The 20,987-nt window shown below is 37.5% G+C and overlaps 2 protein-coding genes across 2 annotated transcripts in view; both read left to right on the top strand.

Moving 5' to 3' along the window:
* Nucleotides 1-6,680, top strand: part of myo15ab (myosin XVAb) — a 68,417-nt gene extending 61,737 nt beyond the window's left edge. The window contains 4 exon segments of the mRNA XM_052126346.1: nt 5,056-5,189; nt 5,309-5,442; nt 5,608-5,748; nt 6,579-6,680. Of these exon segments, the coding sequence (XP_051982306.1) occupies nt 5,056-5,189; nt 5,309-5,442; nt 5,608-5,748; nt 6,579-6,680 (511 nt within the window).
* A 1,886-nt stretch (nt 6,681-8,566) lies between these two features.
* Nucleotides 8,567-19,107, top strand: alkbh5 (alkB homolog 5, RNA demethylase). Its single transcript, XM_052127144.1, has 5 exons — nt 8,567-8,855; nt 10,747-11,495; nt 16,222-16,302; nt 16,412-16,537; nt 17,291-19,107. Exons 2-5 carry the CDS (start codon nt 10,819-10,821, stop codon nt 17,481-17,483), a joined length of 1,077 nt encoding a protein of 358 aa, XP_051983104.1. The 5' UTR covers nt 8,567-8,855; nt 10,747-10,818; the 3' UTR covers nt 17,484-19,107.
* Nucleotides 19,108-20,987: the final 1,880 nt, after the last annotated feature.

Here is a 20,987-nt window from a genome sequence, read left to right as displayed (position 1 = left end):
GTCTCTTCTAGACAGACACAAATGAAAATATCGAATTTTGCTTCAGCCTTCTGGGTCCCAGTTGCAAGAATCCCCTTAAAGGTGTGATAAAATTATTGTATTGGTTAGCTTATGTTATCAAAGTTCTTTTGCTCAAAAATCAGTCAAATATTTGTCAAACATGATCATTTGCCATCCTCATTTTGACCTTGGTCAAAGCTTGGTTTTATGCTGCTTCTCCTTTTAAAACGTGAAAGTAAACCCCCACTGTTCTGATTAGCTAACGTCATTACAGTGTATATTAGTATATATTTTATTTCACTCTGCTGTCTTCACACATAATACAATTATTCAACTCAAACAAATGTTCTTTATCCATTTATTTACTGATTTGATAAGCAGCAGTGTAATAATGATACGCTTAGTGTTGGTGCCCTAATCAGCGGTTACTTAGCGATAAACGATGGCTTAATCTTTATTACAAACACACTAATAAATGAAAGATTCGAAATAAATGGTTTACTTATCAGCATTTCTGCAGGGTGCAATACAATTGGCACTGCCACATCTTTCAATAAAAGAAAAGCCTCCAGCACATTGTGAGTGATTCACATTTGCGTCCATCGTAAAATGTGATGAACAATCAAGTAATCGCATATTGTAGCGATTAGGCACATCCTAAAAAATAAACTTAAGCCATTTATTCCTAATGCTGATCCCGCTGTTCAATTTCTCCACATCAAGGCACACAACTGCGTCTGATACTCGACATCCTCACCTCGCAGCAGTAACTTGAGACATTTTGTCATTAACAGTAATCCCATGACGATGACGCATGTTGTGGGACGTGTACATGCAAATGTACAATGTCTCATGATGTCACTAATACACAGATTTCTTATCTGTGTATTAGTGACTTAGCAATGGAGACAAAGCACCTAGGTGACGACCTTAAACAAAGCATACAAATGAAGTATACAGGTTGAGGAACCCACCCTAGACTCTAGATTGTTACCAATCCTAATCCAATCAGCATAACTATTCAGATACATAGATGCTAATCCAATCAGCCTAACTATTTAACGACTGGGGCTGGGGCTCCAGGAGCCAAAGACAAAGGGTGAGATTCTCTGTAATCTGACTCATTTAATTTACAATAGAGAGAATAGGACTGGCAGGAATCTCTTGCTGGAAAACTCTGTTTAACAGCTGATATAATCATCATCTATACCTCAAATGCTAAATGCAATCTACTCTACTTTCCCCAGTTTATACATGATTGTACTGAACCTAGATTTAACATTTTATAAATTTGTAATACAACATATGTCAAGCAAAATGATATTCTCCATTTCATGGCCCCTTTAAATTAAGAAAACCTAAGATATAATTGTAAGTGTATTGTCACTTTTCTTCGCTTAAATGGATAATTCACCTAAAAAATTTAATTATCCTATTTACCCCCCGTCTTGCCATCCCAGCCAGATGTGTATGATTCTCTTTCTTTTAAACAACACAAATATTTTTAGAAGAATCTTTCAGCTCTGTAAGTCCATACAATGCAAGTCAACAGGGTCCAACATTGAAGGCCTCATAAAAGTAATCAATATGACTCCAGTGGACCAAATCTTCAGAGGTGATATAACTGGTGTGGGTGAGAAACAAGTCCTTTTGTACTATACATTCTCCTCCCTTCCCAGTAGTTGGTAATATGTTCATCAGAAGAAAGTGAAAGTGGAGATTTACAGTAAAAAAGGACTTAAATATGAATCTGTTTCTCACCCACATCTATCTTATCGCTTCTGAATATATAGATTTAACCACTGGATTCTTATGGGTTATTTTTATGCTGCCTTTATATGCTTTTTATGTCATCAAAGTTCTGACCACCATTTAATTGCATTGTATTGAGATATTCTTTCTAAAAAATCTTTGTTTGTGTTCAGCAGAAGAAAGAAATTCATATACATATTCTGGGGCTTTTCCACTGCACGGTATAACTCGACTCAGCTTGCTTTTTTGGGGTTTTCCACTGTGGATACGGTACCTGATTTTTTTAGTACCACCTCGGTCGAGGTTCCAAGCGATCCAAGTCGATACTAAATGTGACGTCAAAACCCTGCAGATCACTGATTGGTCAGGGATAATCGTCACTACCAGGGTCACTGGATTTCCGACACGCAACATCAACCTGCTAGTTTTAAAGTTAGCAGAAGCGATAGCAGTATCATTTGTTCACGTGACTTTCGAATTGTGAAAAAAGAAATGGCACTGCGCAAAACTACTACGTGTTTAATAAACGAGGTGCAGACGGTCCACTCGTTAGTGATGAGTGAAACGGCAGTCTCTCAGGAAGTGTCTCAGCTGTTGGCCGCACACGGCTACCACCAGACCTATTAACAGTGTAGGGAAAAGTAAAAAATTAAAAGTGACTACAGAACCATCAAGGAAAACTGGAAGTGGTTCAAAATGGATGCTATCTAAACCGGCGAGCAATGGGAGGAAGAGTGCCCTGGACTAGCATTGATCCACGATGGAGGATGGTATGTTTTGTTATGTTAACTCTCTACTCTGCTTGAAAGTTTCACTTTATTAAGTTGACCAGCTACGGGAAGTTTGCTTCTAAAACAACAAGGCCAATTTAACTGTTACACTTGTGTAAAATCACCATGCAACAACTGCTTAATGCAGCACAATGAGCTAGTAGCTAACAGTTAGTGTTGTGTTATGGTGCGTTCAGACCAGAGGCATCGAGAGCGTCAAATCGACCAGAAGTCATTCATTTTCTATGACAGCCAGAATCTCTCGGTGGCGAGAAGTGGCGCGGCGAGTCTTGGGCGGTGTGGGTGTCAGAGGAAAGTTCAAGTGCAGCCAACATTATAGTAATTAGCTTTGACGCGGTTCAGCAGCAACCTATTGGAGTATAGAATTGCTCCGATCTAGCGAAGTCTAGAGAACACAACCGTGTAAACTTTGGTTCCCACCAAACATTAGTTAAGAAGACAAAATGGAGGAGAAACTGATTATTGCCGTTGCGGGTTTTCCCGTAATATTTGATCTGTCCCTGTTTGCTTACAGGGATATAAATAAAATAAAATAACGATGCGTGGACAAAGGTGTCTGAAATTGGTGGTGTGCCAGGTGAGTTGATGAAGTGGATATTATGGTTTATATAATATTATATAATAATATATTAAAATATTTAATGAGGATATACGCTACTTGTGATATGTCGTCAAAAAGATACCGGTCGACATGTCTGGATGTTTTGTGGCCCGTTTAAATATAGTTCACAAAACCAAGCATTCTCAATGAACGTTGCCGCCTATTTCAAATACGTCAGAACTTCCACAAATTTTCGATAGCCTTGTTGGCAGGGCAGCCAGAGCGAATTTTGATGCTCTCACTGCCTCTGGTCTGAACGCACGGTTATTGTTTTGGTCAGTTTGTGTCGTGTTTAAGATGATGTCACGGCAGTAGAGGTGACGCAACTATGACGATCAGACTATAATCCCACCCACATTGAGATGGCGCTAAACTGCAGTGGAAATACAAGCTCAGAAACGTAAAGTGGGTAGAGTTGAGGCGAGTCGTACCGTAGCGTGCAGTGGAAAAATGCCATTAGATGGTGTGAGGGTGAGTAAATGATGAGAGAATTTTCATTTTTGGGTGAAATATCCCTTTAAGAGGATTCTTGCAACCAGCTGCTGATTCTTAGGATTCCTCCTAAGAAAAAGGTCCCGGTCATCTTACATGTTTCTCCAGTAAAGTAAAAATTTTATATTTTTATTTCTCTCAGGGAATGTATTTTATGAAAAACATCTGAAACAAAGTGGATATTTGAAAAATGACTGGGAACGTCACAGTTACTGTCGTAACCTCCATTCCCTGATGGAGGGAACAAGACGTTGTGTCGATGTAGTGACACTAGGGGTTGCTCTTGAGAGCCCCGAACACCTCCCATTCTTTGAGAAAAGGCCAATGAGAACTGGCGAGTGGAATTTGCATGCCACTCCCCCAGACATACGGGTATAAAAGGAGCTGGAATGCAATTCCATTCAGGTTTTGTGCTGAGGAGCCGATACAAGGTCCAGCCATTTCAGCAGCTAGTACAGTGTTGTGGCAAGAGGGACACAACGTCTCGTTCCCTCCATCAGGGAACGGAGGTTACGGCAGTAACCATGCCATTCACCTTCTGTCACTCACTCGATGTTGTGTCGATGTAGTGACACTAGGGGTCCCTATAGAAAAGCCACAACATCTGAACCATGTTACATGAACTGCTGATGCAGGTGCAAGCAGGCTGCTGTGTGCGTAATAGCAGGTGCATCAGACTGAGCGTAACCTCCCCCAATGCCCCAAAAGTGCCTGGGTGGGCAGCCCAGTCGAGTCATCGGCGTCCGACATAGACAGTGCGCTCTACGATGCAGTGATCGAAGCCTCATCCTGCCTGCAGGCCCGAAAGAGATGTCATGCTGGCCGTGAGGCAGGCTGGTCTCATTTCGGTACCAGACGGGAGCAAACGAGTGTGCTGGGGAATGGGAGGTCCGCGGGGACCTTTAAAAAGACGTTCAACGGCAATGTGTGTGCTCAGAGAAAATATACTCTTTAGCGGGAATATACACTCTTTTAGCGCTATTGAAGCGCCCAGGGGCGAACCGACGTGAAGGAGAGAAAGTCGCTGGAAATGCGCCATATATCCAACTGTATACACTTCTTAAGAGGTGAATGGAACAGCAGTAGTATTCAGCTCGCTGATAGCTCAACCGCTCGGCTCAGAAGAAATAATCTGAATGGAATTGCATTCCAGCTCCTTCTATACCCGTATGTCGGGGGGTTTGGCATGCAAATTCCACTCGCCAATTCTCATTGGCCTTTTCTCAAAGAATGGGAGGTGTTCGGGTCTCTCAAGTGCGACCCCTAGTGTCACTACATCGACACAACGTCAAGTGAGTGACAGAAGGGAAAGTCTCCTGCTATAAGAGCAACCACTTAGCACAACATTTCCCTTGGAGATTTTTCTTTCACATATATTCCATTTCAGTGTATTGATTCTCTCTCTCTCTTACTCTATAGTCACGAGTTGACAGAATACATCCCAGTTGAGATCTTTGGCAGACAGGGGCCCCAGCAATGGATGCAACTGGTTGCCCAACATGTGCATGCCGTACAAAGCCTGAACCCTCACCAGGCCAGATCCCAGTTCCTGGGTATTTTATTCTCACCAGGCCTTTACAGTCACATGTCAAAAACCCTAAATCACTTTTGATTATTATTGTGATCTTTAAGCTCTGTGAATGGTATTTCTAAATGTGCTTATGTTCTTCAGGATTGGTGTGTGCATTTCCCATGTTTGGATCGTCCTTCTTTTACATTCAGAGTAGTAGCAACAACGCCATCTCTGCGCCATGCATCCTCGCTGTCAATCAAAATGGACTGCACTTCTTGCACAAAGACACTCATGTGCGTATTATCTACACACACACACACGCCTCCAGAATTATGTACATGCAACCCATACATCTGTTGTGTGAAACAAATGGAACTACAGTAAATACACTAGATAAGAACTACAATATTTACTACTGCAAATAGTTTCAGTTCTCCAAATTGATTTTAAATTTGCAGGAGGTGCTGGTGAAGTACCAGCTGAAGCTGGTTCAGTCAACTCACACACTGCGGCCCAATGCTGGATCCAGTTACCCTTATGTGGACATCCTGATCGGAGACTTAACCAACCACAGAGTCACACAGTTGCAGCTGGAACAGGTAACAGGGCTTGAGTTGAAGGGATATGCTTGTTGCAAGAAATACCAAAAAGCATCCCCCTTGTAAAACCACCATTCCCCTTTCCATCCCCTGTAGATTTGTCATGTCATGTATTACTTAGAATTAATCATGCAATTAATCCAATCAATGGACACGACAGAGCGGTAAAATCCATATGCAGGAAGTTTAATAAACACAGCAGACAAATCCAAAACACAAGACAGAGACGTAGTCGATGAAGCAGGCAAAGTAGTAGTGACAAATAATCAGTCCAACCAGGCAAGGAAAGCAAAACAGTAATCCAATAATAGGTAATCCAAAAAGACAATTGTCATAAAATGAAGGCAATGGGAAAAACGTTTGGTAAGGCAGTGAAATAACTGGCAATATTTTGCAAAGCAACTATGGAAAGGCATGGCTATTTATACAGTGCAAACAGGAAGTAAACGTTGAAGGAACAGTTCATGGCTTGTATTCAGGAGAGGGCTCTGTCTGGCGGTTGGTTGAATGGATACCGGCCTCATTCATTACAATTATAACACCTTTTACTTGATGGTTACACCACGTGACAATTTAAAGTTTTTTAAATAAAGTATGAAACCAAATTGGACACAAAGATTACATTTCTTAGAACATGACACAAGATTTTTTAAATATTTCTAATTTTAACACCTTGGACAACATTATTTGTTAATGAAACACCATCCCCCTTGATATTTTTTTTACAAATCGACCACGGGCTCACAAGCTTAACACATGAGAAAACCATGTATGATGTATATAAATTAATGATTTACTGTGATGTAACACTATGATGATGTTGTTTCTAGGGTCTGGAGCTTTGTCGAGTTATTGCCATGCACATTGAGAACATGCTCTCTGTACGAGAGAAGAGGCTGACGCTGCCACCCAGTGAAATTACCATGCTGTAACAAACCCTCATACAAATACACAGTCTGTTAATTTATTAATTTATCCATGAATTGATTTTTTCATAACTAAACCAGACCTCTTAATGCAATATTTGCACTAATTTGTATGTGTTGTTCATATTTTATGTATAGATGACTTTGTACTGGAAGCGTAATATTTATACACATGCATTGTAATTGCTTTTTGTGCAACGAATCATGTCATGCTAGACATGTTAGACAGATGTATGGAGTAAAAAAAGAAATGAATGATACATTTTTAATATACTTTGTAATATATATATCACACACACACACACACACACACACACACAGAGTTGTTGCACACATACTGTAAGTTAGAAATGTTACTCAGGAGAAAATCAAATAAATGTAATGTTTGTCACTTGTGCATTCTCACAATCAGCTTGACAAAATGAAATGGTAGTTTTTCAAAGTAAAGAAATATTTTTTTTCACTCTGAAACTTTGTATTTTTAGAACTTAGTTTAGCACATGGGACCTAGACTCATTAAATTTTTTTTTATTATTTTTTTTTTTTTACAGTTTTCTTAATAAACATATTGTTTGAAGCTTGAGTTAATCGTCCTTCTCTTACTGTCACAATATTTAAAATAAATAAAAAAAACTGGAATACTGAAGATGACCTAGAAGATAGTTAGATAAAATGTAGTAAACCCTTAAATGATTTGATAAAGGTAAGGTCAAATTACAACCTATTAAGCCTCTTCATTTTAACCTATTCACTTCTAATTCCTCTTAATATGAAATATTGAATATTTTGAGCATATATAATATGTAAGGTGTTCCTGTGAACCCAGATCTGGGCAGTTAAAAAATTCAATTAATACATTAAAGGAATGTTCAATACAAGTTAAGCTTATTTGACAGCATTTGTGGCATAATGTTGATTACCACAAAAATCAATTTCGACTTGTTCCTCCTTTTCTTTAAAACAAAAGCAAATATGGAGGTTACAGTGAGGCATTACAATGGAAGTGAATGGGGCCAATTTTTGGAGGGTTTAAAGGCAGAAATGTATTACATTATAATGTGCATGCATTCATTCTATACAACTCATGTATTATTTGAGCTGTAAATTTGTTTAAAATCATAATTTTTACAGTCATTTTAGGATTTTAATTCTTGTTGACATTACATCGTTATGACAACAAAGTTGTACAATTGGCTATAACTTTACTCAGAAAAGGTTATTAATTTATTTTATCACACTAAAATCATGTTAACATGCATATTGTTTACGTCTTCTGGCTAAACTTTTGAAACAGTATTTTAACACACACACACACACACACACACACACAAAATTGACCCCCATATACTTCTATTGTAAGTGCCTCACTGGAACCCAGATTTTTGCTTTTTTATATATATATATAAAAAAAGATTGAAGATTCTAAATTAATTTTTGTGGTAATCAATACTATCCCTCAAATGCTGTTGATTGAGCTTAACTTGTATTGAACCCGGAATATTTTTTTGACAAGGAGTGAATAGAAAATAAATAGTGAGAACAGATTAAACATTGGCTTACACATTTTTTTAAAGTATCTACATGCACACTATGGACTATTATTATTAAAAGCAACATTTGGAAATATAATCAATCAATTAAAAAAATCAATAAAATATAATGGATATCAATTATTGTGTTTTGACCCTATGGAATATGAGAAAAATACACTTGTAGGCTCATTTAATTATTGATTCATTTAATTATTTCCTTTTGAGTGCTTTGGTCCTCTATAAAATACAACATAAAATAATCGTTATAATTTTTCTAAACATCCTGTCCACGTCGCTGATTGGCTGTCACAACTGCGTGCCTATGCTTTGGGCATGTTGCGCATGCGCAGTTCTCTCGTTTTCCAGTTTTGTACGCGCGAGTTTATTTTATCTTCACGGCTCTTTGCAATATTGCTGCAGCATTAAAGTCACCGCTTGTGGGATTTATGGAAATAGACTGATCAACGCACCAGCTGCAATGGCCTAAAGGCTTGCGAATCAAACAATATCCTGACGTAAGCCTGTGTTTAAAAGAAGCTGGAGGTGGCGTATCTGTGCTACGTGCTAATGTTATGGGACTGAACTGCTGGGAACGCCGCCGACCGTGATTGACTGCCGACTTGAAACATTCTGTTATAAATTTAATCAGGTTGGTTGGGAAATTAAGTAGTATGTGCTTTATTTTGTTTAATTGTGCCCGTTTTTCGCAAAGGAAACGATGGCCGACAGAGCGCGAGCTGCGCAGCGTGTTTGGTCACGTCACGCACGACTTCGGTGACCTACACTAGTAAAACATGGTGACCTGAAGTTAATGAAGCTTAATAGGAACATTTGACGATAGCGTCTTAAATCATTGTATTGTTATGGTAGTATGATTTGAGTAGCTTGAGTTATACCATGATATTGTTTGAAAACTATATTCAGATACCATGGTATTAACATTACAATATTGTCCAAAACATTGTATTACCATGGTAATATGCTTGATTTAAACCTCGGTATTATTTTTTTGACAAATTAATTGCTGCACAACAAAGCATCACGGCATAAATTAAAACATTGATGAAAACGTTTATTCGGTACAATAAAACTCTTGCCTGTGAGATATTTGTTCAATATAATAATAGTAATAGCAAATATAGCTGCAAGCAGCAATTAAAAGTGTTCAACCATTTAGGGGCCTTTGTGAACGTATGTAAATTATATTAAGTAATAATAAGACAGTCCTTTAGCACCTAAAATAGAGAAATTGCCCAACCATCAGGTTAAGGACCACAGAGATATGGCCTTTAAACATTCCTGGCTGTTATAGTGCCACCTATTGTATTATTTCCTCCAAAATTTGCACACTTCTGCCGAATCACATGTCCCGTATATGTAGTAAATTTGCGTTGTTTTATAAACGCGATAGCCCCTACACACCAAGACAAATTCATTGTATTTGACATGGCAGATCTTTTTCCACATTTGCCGCAGGTGAGAGACACGTTTCATTCCGATCTGCCTTTTTTGACCTCGTCTAATAGCTGCTGAAAATGTATTGATTGATGGCGGCCATGTTTTTCAAGATATGCAAATATCCTTATATACCTTGATGTTACCTTGGACAAAGACACCGCATGCACAATTTCAAGTTAATCGGACCAACTGTTCCATAGTTGGAGGTATTTTTATGTTCGTAATTGTTATAGCGCCACCAAGAGGTAGAGACGCGCAATTTTCTCATGTGTCCTCAGATTTTACCCAATGCATAAGTGTCACAATTTTGGTGAAAATATCTCATTCCATTCTAAAGTTATAACCATTTATAGTAAAAGTGGCCACACCCACTTCTTACGTTTTGGCGTACCATTACGAGTTCAAACATTTTTTTAATTATTATTGGTAATAGGTGAGCCTAGGACTTGTTTGAAAAAGTGATTATTGATTGATTATTAAAGCACAAAATGCTGCCATCTAATTGTGTAATATATTGACTCTAGTCTGCAAGTCCGACCAAGCAAGGACCAGTGCAAAAAAAAAAAAGACATTTGTTATTTTTTCCAAAGATGAAGTGACTATAAACTCAGAATAAGTAAAATATATCTTAGTTTCTTTTTAGATTCTGATTCAGAACAAACTTAAGGCCCTATATTTGGTTTATATGAGGCTCATGATGTTGCTGCATTCGTATATTGTTTAATTTGACCCATTTTCAAAAACCAAATGTGGGTTGCAAATAATTTTAAAACTAGTCATTTACGTTTATGTATTCACATTAAAACAATCATGTCAAAATCTCAGAGAATAGAAATGCACTTACCATTGTTTCATGTCTTAAAAACATGGTGCTTTTTTGCTAAATTTGTGATAGTGTATACTTAAACTAAAGTGTGGAGAGGGTAATCCAATGAAATACCAAGGTATTTACATGGTACTTTTGTATTAGTATCAAAAATACATTGTATTACCATGATACCATATCTTAAACATGAGAATAACATGTTCAATTTAAATTAATGAATGTACACTCTTGCTCACTGCTTTGATCTCTCTTTTAGTGGCTGTGCAGCTGATGACATCACGCACTAATAGGAACATTTGATGGTAATCTTGAGACTTGGGTCTTGAAAATGGCCAGTTTTACTGATCTGCGGGAGAAGCTGAAGTCGATGACACCACACAGGGACAAAGTTTTTGAGCACAGCAATGGAGAGAAACACAAATACCATGAGTCGGATGATGACGAGAGTGGCGAGTATGAGGAGCGGCGGGAAGTGGAGGCCCGCAAAGTGAAGAGTGGCATAAAGCAAGCAAGTATCTTCACGGCAGAGGAATGCGCTCTGATTGAGGCAAAGATCGACGAAGTGGTTGCCAAGGCAGACAAGGGGCTTTATCGGGAGCACACAGTGGACCGGGCACCCCTGCGGAATAAGTACTTCTTCGGGGAGGGCTACACATATGGCTCTCAGCTGGAGAAACGCGGCCCTGGCCAGGAGCGCTTGTACTCCAAAGGAGAGGTGGATGAGATCCCGGACTGGGTGTTTGAGATGGTGATCAATCGTCTGGTCTCGCAAAGTGTCATACCGGAGGGCTTCGTTAATAGCGCCGTGATCAATGACTACCAGCCTGGGGGATGCATCGTGTCCCACGTTGATCCCATCCACATCTTTGAGCGGCCAATCGTGACGGTATCATTCTTTAGCGACAGTGCGCTCTGCTTCGGCTGCAAGTTCCAGTTCAAGCCAATCCGCGTGTCAGAGCCAGTGCTTCACCTGCCTGTGAGGCGCGGCAGTGCCACTTTGCTCAGGTGTGTTTACTTTGGAGTGTGCTCAACATAGTTGCATCTTAAACAGACATTTAAAGGAATGTCCCGGGTTAAGCATTAAACTCAACCGTCAGCATTTGTGGCATAATGCTGATTGCCACAAAAAAATTATTAGAACTCTTAAATATCTCTAAAAAAATATTTAAAAAAAATACATTCATGGTTACAGTAAGCCACTTACAATAGAAGTGAATAAGGCCAGTCCATAAACATTCAATTACACACTGTTTGAAAAGTATAGCCACAAGACATGAACATTATACATGTATCATGATTTTATTGGGATACAATTTTGGGTTTGGCGAGCTTCTCCATAGTCAGATCGCCAATACCTGATATGATTGGGGGGTTACTGCTAGGTGGTACTAAGGGGTAATTTATGTTAAGCAGGGTTAAGGCTACACAATAAAGCAAGACCCCTTGATTTCCAACTTTGAACTTTTTATTTTTTATTTATTTTAACAAATGTTGTGCGTGGTCTTCAACTTTTTGAAAGATGGCTTTTCCAAAGTTGTGATGGGCAACATCTCTTTGGCAAAGAACCTACTTCATCTGTGCATTCTTTCCATCATGGGCTACCGGTCGGGTATTTCGTTGTCCGGGAAAATGCATCATGTGTCTGAATAAATTTGTTTTGTTCCCTCCTTTACGAGAGGGATTTTTTTATATATGTATATCGCAATATCCATTTACATTGGCAACCCCCGGGCTGAGGGATCAGTGAATATTCTTGCTTTACTGATTTCGCATTGAAAATTAATTTATGTAAAACAAAAAAACTTAAATCAAATACATTTCTAAATTAAAATTTCTCTCCAAACAATTACAATTAATTAATAATGAAGGGATAATTTTTTTTTTTTTTATATAATCAAGGTGAACGTGTTTTTGTATTATTTTGCGTTTTAATCACAGATGTATAGGCTGCAGAGTTGTGGTCACAATGAATTGCACTGTGGAAATAAAGCGAACTGAACTCAAACCTGAGTTCACCTCCTGAGCTGAGATGTCTGCGGTTATTTGGAGCACTCATAGACGATACTGTTCTTGCAAAACAAAATTCAGAAACAAAGAAAGAGTGAGAACCTTTTACATGTGTTTGTTCCACTAGACTGCACGCCTACAAACAGCATGTCATACATGTGCATAGACGGCTTTTCTGTCATTTGTTCTTAATAATATAATGACGTGTGTTTCTTTAAACATGTCTGTGCTGCAGGGAAAATTATTTGTAATATTTGATAATAAAAGCATAATAATTTAATACATTAATTAAAAACCAATTATCGTCTTGACATCAGCTATTGGAGATCACTCTGACCATCGTCAATCCCAGATGACAACCCTAATAAAATTGCTTACTAACCATGTCAGGGTAAAGTTACATCCAATATTACAGCTTTATCATCTTGATGACCTCATGTCAGTGATGCTATAATGTGGTCAACTTTGTAACATTGATTAAACCCTGACATTATCTCTGTGGCAATCCTTTACAAACAGTGTGTATTTTATAACCTTAAACTCTAGGGCATTTTTGGGCTGCCGCCTGCAATTTTTCATACTCCTATTTAAAATCTACCCATTTACACATACTGCAGAATAATTGCTCAAATTAGTCACATTTTTCAAAACCCCTATAAGTAATATGGTATATGTTTACAATCTTATAATGAACAAAGTTTAAAAATGTATACCACTCTGGAAAAATTTAAGAGACCGTTGCAAAATTAGCAGTTTTTCTGGATTTACTATTTATAGATATGTATTTTGTTTTATTCTATAAAGTACTGACATTTCTCCCAAATTCCAAATAAAAATATTGTCATTTAGAGCATTTATTTGCAGAAAATGAAAACTGGTAAAAATAAGCACTGGATCATTGTCCTGCTGGAAAAAGCAATCCTAAGATTTAGAGAACATTGTCAAAGCAGAAGGAAGCAAGATTTCCTCCAAGATAACGTTTTGCATGGCATGATTCATGCGTCCTTCAAAATCTGCCCGAATCTAGCCTTGCTGAAGCACCCCCAGTTCATCAATGATCCTCCACCTATTCATCCAATGGTTAGACGGAGACATGGAGAGGCCTACCAGCCACAGTGTTTCGCACTGACTGTGAAGTTTGGTGGAGGATCGGTGGTGATCTGGGGTGATTTAGCAAGGTTGTAATCGGGCAGATTGTCTTTGTGAAGGATGCAAAGTCAACCAAGGTGTGGAAAGAGGACCACCGGATGAAAACCCTGTCATGGCCAGACCAATCTCCTGACCTGAACCCCATTGAAAACCTCTGGATTGTGATCAAGAGGAAGATGGATGGCGACAAGCCATCAAACAAAGCCAAGCTGCTTGAATTTGTGCCAGGAGTGGCATAAAGTCACCCAACAGCAATGTGAAAGACCGGTAGAGAGCATGCCAAGACGCATGAATGCTGTGATTTGAAAATCAGAGTTATTCCACCAAATATTGATTTCTGAATTCTTCTTAAGTTAAAACATTAGTATTGTGTTGTTTAAAAAAAAGAATATGAACTTGTTTTCTTTGCATTATTCAAGGTCTGAAAACACTGCATCTTTTTTTTTTATTTTGACCAGTTGTTATTTTCTGCAAATAAATGGTCTAAATTACCATATTTTTGGGAGAAATGTTGTCAGTACTTTATAGAATAAAATAAAATTTTTAATTTTACTCAAACACATACCAATAAATAGTAAATCTGCTAATTTTGCAGTGGTCTCTTAATTTTTTATTAAGCTGTATATGTATTTTTGTTGTTGTTGTCCTAACTTTGTAAGCATGTAATTCTGGTCCTGTTTATTTTATCTCTCTTCAAAAAGTCTTATTTCATTCTATTAGATGCAAATCATTTTTCACTTTCAATCACAAAATGCTTTCTAACGCATTTCATCCCTCACTGATGTGCTCGTCCATAGACATGCTGTCTAATTTTCCTCCATTGTTTCATCAGTTATCTCGGCCTCTGTGTGGACTAGATGCTCAATCAAGGTGTTATTAGAAAGCTAAGATCCTCCCGTTTGAGATGATTAATAAAATGTTATCACCAATAGTCAATAACATATTTTTTGGCTACTTGGGCTTACAGCAGCAGTGATCATTACAATACAGCATAGAGACATTTGTATTTGATGTCTTACTGAAGTCATTCTATGGTACAGTCATGATATCGAATAGTAATACTGTTGTAATAAGTTCATATACCTTTGTAATGTACATTTTAATCCAGGTTACTTCCAAGAATACCATGGTACTTCCATGCTGCATGTAATATATGGTACTTTTGTTACCTTACTGTTATTAACTTGGTACTTTTGAGAATGCCATGGTATTACCATCATGGTAGTGTCCAAAAAAACATTATATTATAGTATCATGTCCAAACAAACATGAAAATAATATGGTGCTTTTTGTAATGAATATAAATGTGCACTGCCTGGCCAAAAAAAAAGTCACATTTCGTTGGACCACCTTAAGCTATGATCACGGTGCGCATTCGTCGTGGCATTGTTTTGACAACCTTATGCAGCGTCACAACATTTATTTCCATCCAGAGTTGGCATTCATTTTTAGACGAGATCTTGTATTGATGACAGGAGAGTCGATCCATTCTGTAAAGTCTTCTGCAGAACATCCCAAATACTTTCAATGGGGTTAAGGTCAGAACTCTGTGATGGCCAATTAATGTGTGAAAATGATTTCTCAGGCTCCCTTAACCACTCTTTCACAATTTAATTTGAGCCAGATGAATCTTGGCATTGTCATACTGACATATGCCCCATACCATCAGGAAAGAAAAAATCCTTTGATGGGATAACCTGGTCATTCAGTACATTCAGCTGACTTAATTTTATTGCCACATAATGTTGCTAAGCCTAGACCTGACCAATTGAACCAACCCTAGATCATAAAACTGCCTCCAGAGGCTTGTACAGTGGGCAGTATGACATCACTTCCCTTCTTATCCTGAGGCACCCATCACTTTGGAATAGGGTAAATCTTAACTTATCAGAACACATGACCTTTTTCTATTGCACCACAGTCCAATCTTTGTTACCTAGCAAATTGAAGTAGTTTTTTTTTCCAATTAGCCTCCCTAACATGTGGCTTTCCTGTGGCCACACAGCTGTTTAGTCCCAATCCTGTAAGTTCTGGTCGCATTGTGCATGTGAGAATGCTCTTACTTTCACTATTAAACATAGCCAGGAGATCTACTGTAATTTTTCATGATGTGACTTCAAGTGTTTTAGTGATCTCTGATCATGTTCATTCAAGATCTTTTTCCGACCACATTTCTTCTACGATTCTGACAGTTCACCACTATCCTTCCAAATTGTAATAATGCGTTCGACAGTTCTTAACCCAATTCCAGTGATTTCAGCAATCTCAGTTGTTTTCTTTGCTTGATGCAGGCCAATAATTTGCCCCTTCTGAAACACAGTGACATCTTTTCCACCGTCACTGGATACGTCTTCCGACATGGTTATTTAAGAAATGAGAAGCTACACAATGCATCAGTAAGGGTTAAAATAATTGTTGCCAGGTGAAACATTTATCACTGCAATAATGATCCAATCATAGACTCTTAAGAATCTGCTTATTTAAATCCAAATGGCGACTTTTTTGGCGAGGCAGTGTAGTTAAATAATGAATGTACATTCTTGCACATACTCACTGCTTTTGAATTCTCTTTTAGTGGCTATGCAGCTGATGACATCACACACTGCATCCGCCCACAGGATATTAAAGAGAGAAGAGCTGTCATCATTCTAAGAAAGTGAGTTCTTTTTGTTTTTAATCTGAGTTGTTTTTAAAAGGTTTAAAAGTGTGGTATTCTTGGGGTGTACATGTGTGTGATATCTGGTGGTTGATGTTTTTAATTGTAGAACAAGACCGGATGCCCCTCGTTTGGACTCAAATTCACTGAGCCCTTCCATCCATTCTTCTGAGAGACGACACATACTCAAAGCCAAACGTTCACACCGGAAGGCTGATCCCGATGCTGCACACAGGTACATTCAAAGGCTGTCATACCACATCAATATGTACAATCCATTATGTTAAATGTGCATGAGTCATTTAAAAAAAGTCATGAATTGTAGAGGTAGACTGATATACTGGTTTTACAGATACATTTGGGCCAATAGTTGCTTTTTGGAACTATTAGTTATCAGCAAAAATTTATGCATGTAGTTTTCTATTAGTTTATTTATTATTATTATCCCTTCATTTTCCTCTGTGGCCTTGTGTGTTTTGGGTTTGTTTATAGCTAAATGTCCTACATTATGCAGCAATTCTTCATTTATTCTGGTTACAAAATAAGCTGTATCTGAGATTTTATTAATTTTGGACTTTTATAGCCTCTGTCTGTGTCCGTCAAACTAAGAAAAGACTCGAGGATTTTTTTTAACATGCTATAAACCTAAATTAAAAAAGAAACTATCGGCCGATTAATCGGTTTTCAGCCTTTCCACCACCTTAGTTACTGTATTGATATCGGCAAAATCCACTATTAGTAAACCTAATGAATATTACTTTTGACAGAAGTTTAAGAGGACATATGTTCACATGAGATGAAGACTCCAATCATATCAGTGGCTTAGAATAGGCTTTTTTATTTCTATTTAAAGTTGGTTCTCTCCCATGGTGGCCTGGCCAACATATTGAGATCAAAGACGAATATTTCTAATTTGATCTTATTAACCCTATTTTACAGAATATACCACCGATATTATCACAATAAATGAATCATTCCTCTCTCTCAGGCCTCGTGTATTAGAGATGGACAAGGAGCTGCAGAGGCGTTCCCTATCATCACGACAGAGACGACACAGTGATGCCAGTTCAGAAAACTCCTGGAGGAGAGCTGAAGAGAGAGATCCAGGCTCACGCTACACACACTCGCATCACAAACATGACCACACCCCTGCACGACGAGTCAAAATGAGACGTCACTGAAGCACTCAGTCAGATTTCAACAGTTATCCCCTCTGACACATTTAAAGTTGCTTACGGGGATTGAAAGCGAACGGAGTGACTCAGTTAAAGAGATGCTTCCAGTGTTGGTGGTCTCAAAGACATTATATGAAGGCTCCAGGACATTGCATTTAACCATCTATCTATTCAGACAAAATGTAAAAAATGCTACTTTAAGATCCACTATATTTTGTTGTGTGTTTAAAAGAAGTGTAATGGAATAAAAGACATCTAAACCGACTAGTGGAGTTCAGTCACAATGTACCAATAGACAATTTGTAAAGGAATAGCTTACCTGAAAATCAAGTTTACATTACTGAATAATTTTTAGGCTTCTCTGACTTAGCATGTTGGTTTCAAGCACAAAGCTCAAATAACACTATTAAATCAAAATTGTGTCAATTTGTAGATTTTCTCAAAGATAAACTGCTCTTTTGATTTAAAATTGGTGAAAATGGGATTTTTAGTTGATTCCGTTCTGTCATTCAGTGCATAACATACTAGTGCCTTTCTAGTGCAGGCCAGCAAATACTTTTTAGGCATCACTAGTGACAACCATTAAAAGCCATGCAATCAAAAGCAAGAAGCAAAGTAAAAATGCAAATTAAGTTTATAATTAATTTTGTCACATAAACATCTGATGGAAAAAAATAAGAACCCCGTAACAATGTATATTAGCCACTATTTGCCCATTGCTATAAAAAGAATGGAATTGTTGTGGTAATTGGTCTTTTGATGGAGTTGATTTTTGGTTTTATTATTTCTGCCGAAAAAAATCAATAATGCAAACATTACACAAACCTGTATATGGCCATCGTAATGGCAACATATGCTTTATTTATTCTGCTCATATATTGTTTCTAAGGTTGAAATGAAGTGAGTATAGATTTAGTGTTTTTCCATCTTCTATTAAGATTGTAGGTTTATAAGAAAATGTATCCTACTACATGCAGCATTTTCCTATTATCCACATAAATATACAATCTACAGTTTATAAAGGTTTTCACTTTAATAACATGAATATTTTTGTATTAAAGAGTTATGGGCCTGAAAGATATGGGGGGGTGGGGTAGTTTGTTCAGATAGACTGCATAAATTATTAAAAGAGATGTTCTGTTCTCACTTTGGAAATATTTTCTTTTCTAGTTTTAAGAAAACTGAGTTCATGCACATCTGTTGTATTGTTTTGTAATCATAAATGTAATACCAAAAATCTCACCCAAAAGTCACCTTTAAATGATTCATTACTGTGTGACATTTCAGTTTGCTATTGATATTTTGTCCATTAATAGGGGGTATGTCCTACAATTTGCAGTAATTTCCCCACACAAGTTTATTTTTTATTATTTATTTGATTTGGCTTTCCATCTGATTATAATAGATTATACCGTGCACTGTTTGATTCAGATTGAAAATAAATGAAATATGTTAGCCTTTAGTGTGGGTGGTTATCTGTGATGCTTTACAGTATATCATATTAGCATATTGACAATTCACCTAAAATATGAATATAATGAACAAACACTTATGTCTTAACTAATTAAGCAAATGATTGTATTGTTCCTGTACATCATTCACACATTCTCAGTGTAGGTTGGGGGAAAGTAAGTGAACCCCTATGCTAATGATATCAATAAAAGCTGATTAGAACCGTGGGTTAGAGCTACTTTGACTTATAACATTTATGCATTTGGCAGACACTTTTATCCAAAGCGACTTACAGTGCACTTATTACAGGGACAATCCCCCTGGAGCAACCTGGAGTTAACTGCCTTGCTCAAGGGCCCAACAGTGGCATCTGACCTTCTGGTCAGTAACCCTGAGCCTCAACCAATGAGCCACCACTGCCAACTTTAAAAAGTTTTTATAAAAAGCACTCAAACATTTTGAGTTTGCTATTTACAATAAGCATCTGCTCACGTAGACCATTCCTCGCAAAAAAAAAAAAATATATCTCAGAAGACCTTTGATCAAGAATTGTTGCTCTGCATAAAGCTGGAAAGGATTACAAATAATCCAGCTAATTTCATAGGGTTTACATACTTTTTCTTGCCACTGTTAAAAATTTGTGGAAGCGGTGGTGGCGTAGTGGGCTAAAGCACATAACTGTTAATCTGAAGGTCGCTGGTTTGATCCCCACAGCCACCACCATTGTGTCCTTGAGCAAGGCACTTAACACCAGGTTGCTCTGGGGGGATTGTCCCTGTACTGTGTAAATGTTTTAGGCATTTCTGGAAAATGCTGTAAAGTGTGGTGCTTTCAAAAATAATGCAATAGCTTTTATATATCGATTAACTTCATGCAAAGTGCAGTAAACATAAAAAGCTAAATCAAAATTTGGTGGGACCATCCTTTGCTTTTAAAACCACACAAATTCTCAATGGTTATACAAAATAACCATCTTAAGACAAGCGTTTTTGAGAACCATCTAAAGTGCATGAGACTTTTGCACAGTACTCTAAATGTAAACAATGATAGAAACATGTTTATTATTGGGAAGAAAACAGATATATTCATCAGAAAATGGGGGTATATATGAATATGTTTTACAGACAAAACTTTGGAAGCTCAGAAGAGATCCAGGAGAAGGAAAGGTTGTCTGGCCAAGAAACTCTGAAAGAAGGCTCTAAAGGCTCTCTTAAAGCTGCACATGACATCATCTGGAGATTCTCTAGATTTCCTGGAAAGAGGGATACAGAGACTGACTATATAAAGAATGATGGATTGACAGGCATCAATTTGAGATGTATAATTATCAATATGAATAAGTCAAAAATAAAAAATGTGTTCATGTGGAGTGTTTTGTATGGAGTGTGAACGTTGTACAGTAGGCCTATGGCAGAACCTGCCATTTGAAAATCTTGAAATTAATTAATATATGGATTCAGATGGGAAATTTGTATTTGCATTTTAAATGTTATCTGTTTTTTTTTTTTACTTAATTTTATTTATGTACCCTTATCCTGCAATTTATTCCCCCACCACCTATGTATATCCTATAGACAGAGATGTGATGCCATGTACAGTATTCAATGGTATGCTTAGAATATGAAAACATGAGGCAGTGAAAATGCATGTTAGAGCCAGTGTTCATAAGACCTCTCTTTCTGTCAGAAGATATCCATATATCAGAGTTCTGTCTGATATCCAAAACTAGTCAACATCAACCGCTTGTTATCAGCAGGGGGAAGAGTCAGTAGGGGGAATACAGAAGAAGGCAGGCGATGAAGTGATGGTAAAAATGAGCAGAGTTTATTGAATAATCTTAATTGTGTCTTTCTCAATGCTCAGTCTGACTTTGTCTGACCAACACTAATTCAACAAGTGTTACAATTCCATGCAAAGTCAATGGACAATTACTTCTTCACAGCATCGTCCAATGACATTGAAGACCTTCAAATTGAAACTCTTTATCTCTAACTTGTGAGACAACATAAAATTAAGGAATTTAACAAATAACATTATGAAAAATGAGTAAAACAATTA

Source organism: Xyrauchen texanus, chromosome 5 (assembly GCF_025860055.1).
Source record: "Xyrauchen texanus isolate HMW12.3.18 chromosome 5, RBS_HiC_50CHRs, whole genome shotgun sequence".
NCBI classification, from domain to species: domain Eukaryota; kingdom Metazoa; phylum Chordata; class Actinopteri; order Cypriniformes; family Catostomidae; genus Xyrauchen; species Xyrauchen texanus.
This window is presented reverse-complemented; position numbering and strand designations above follow the sequence as displayed.

Excerpts from the sequence above, each read along its gene's own strand:
- alkbh5 (XM_052127144.1), top strand. The coding sequence starts at position 10,819 with ATGGCCAGTTTTACTGATCTGCGGGAGAAGCTGAAGTCGATGACACCA. Across the intron at positions 11,496-16,221 it reads GGCAGTGCCACTTTGCTCAG|TGGCTATGCAGCTGATGACA; the intron begins GTGTGTTTACTT and ends ATTCTCTTTTAG. Across the intron at positions 16,538-17,290 it reads GATCCCGATGCTGCACACAG|GCCTCGTGTATTAGAGATGG; the intron begins GTACATTCAAAG and ends CCTCTCTCTCAG.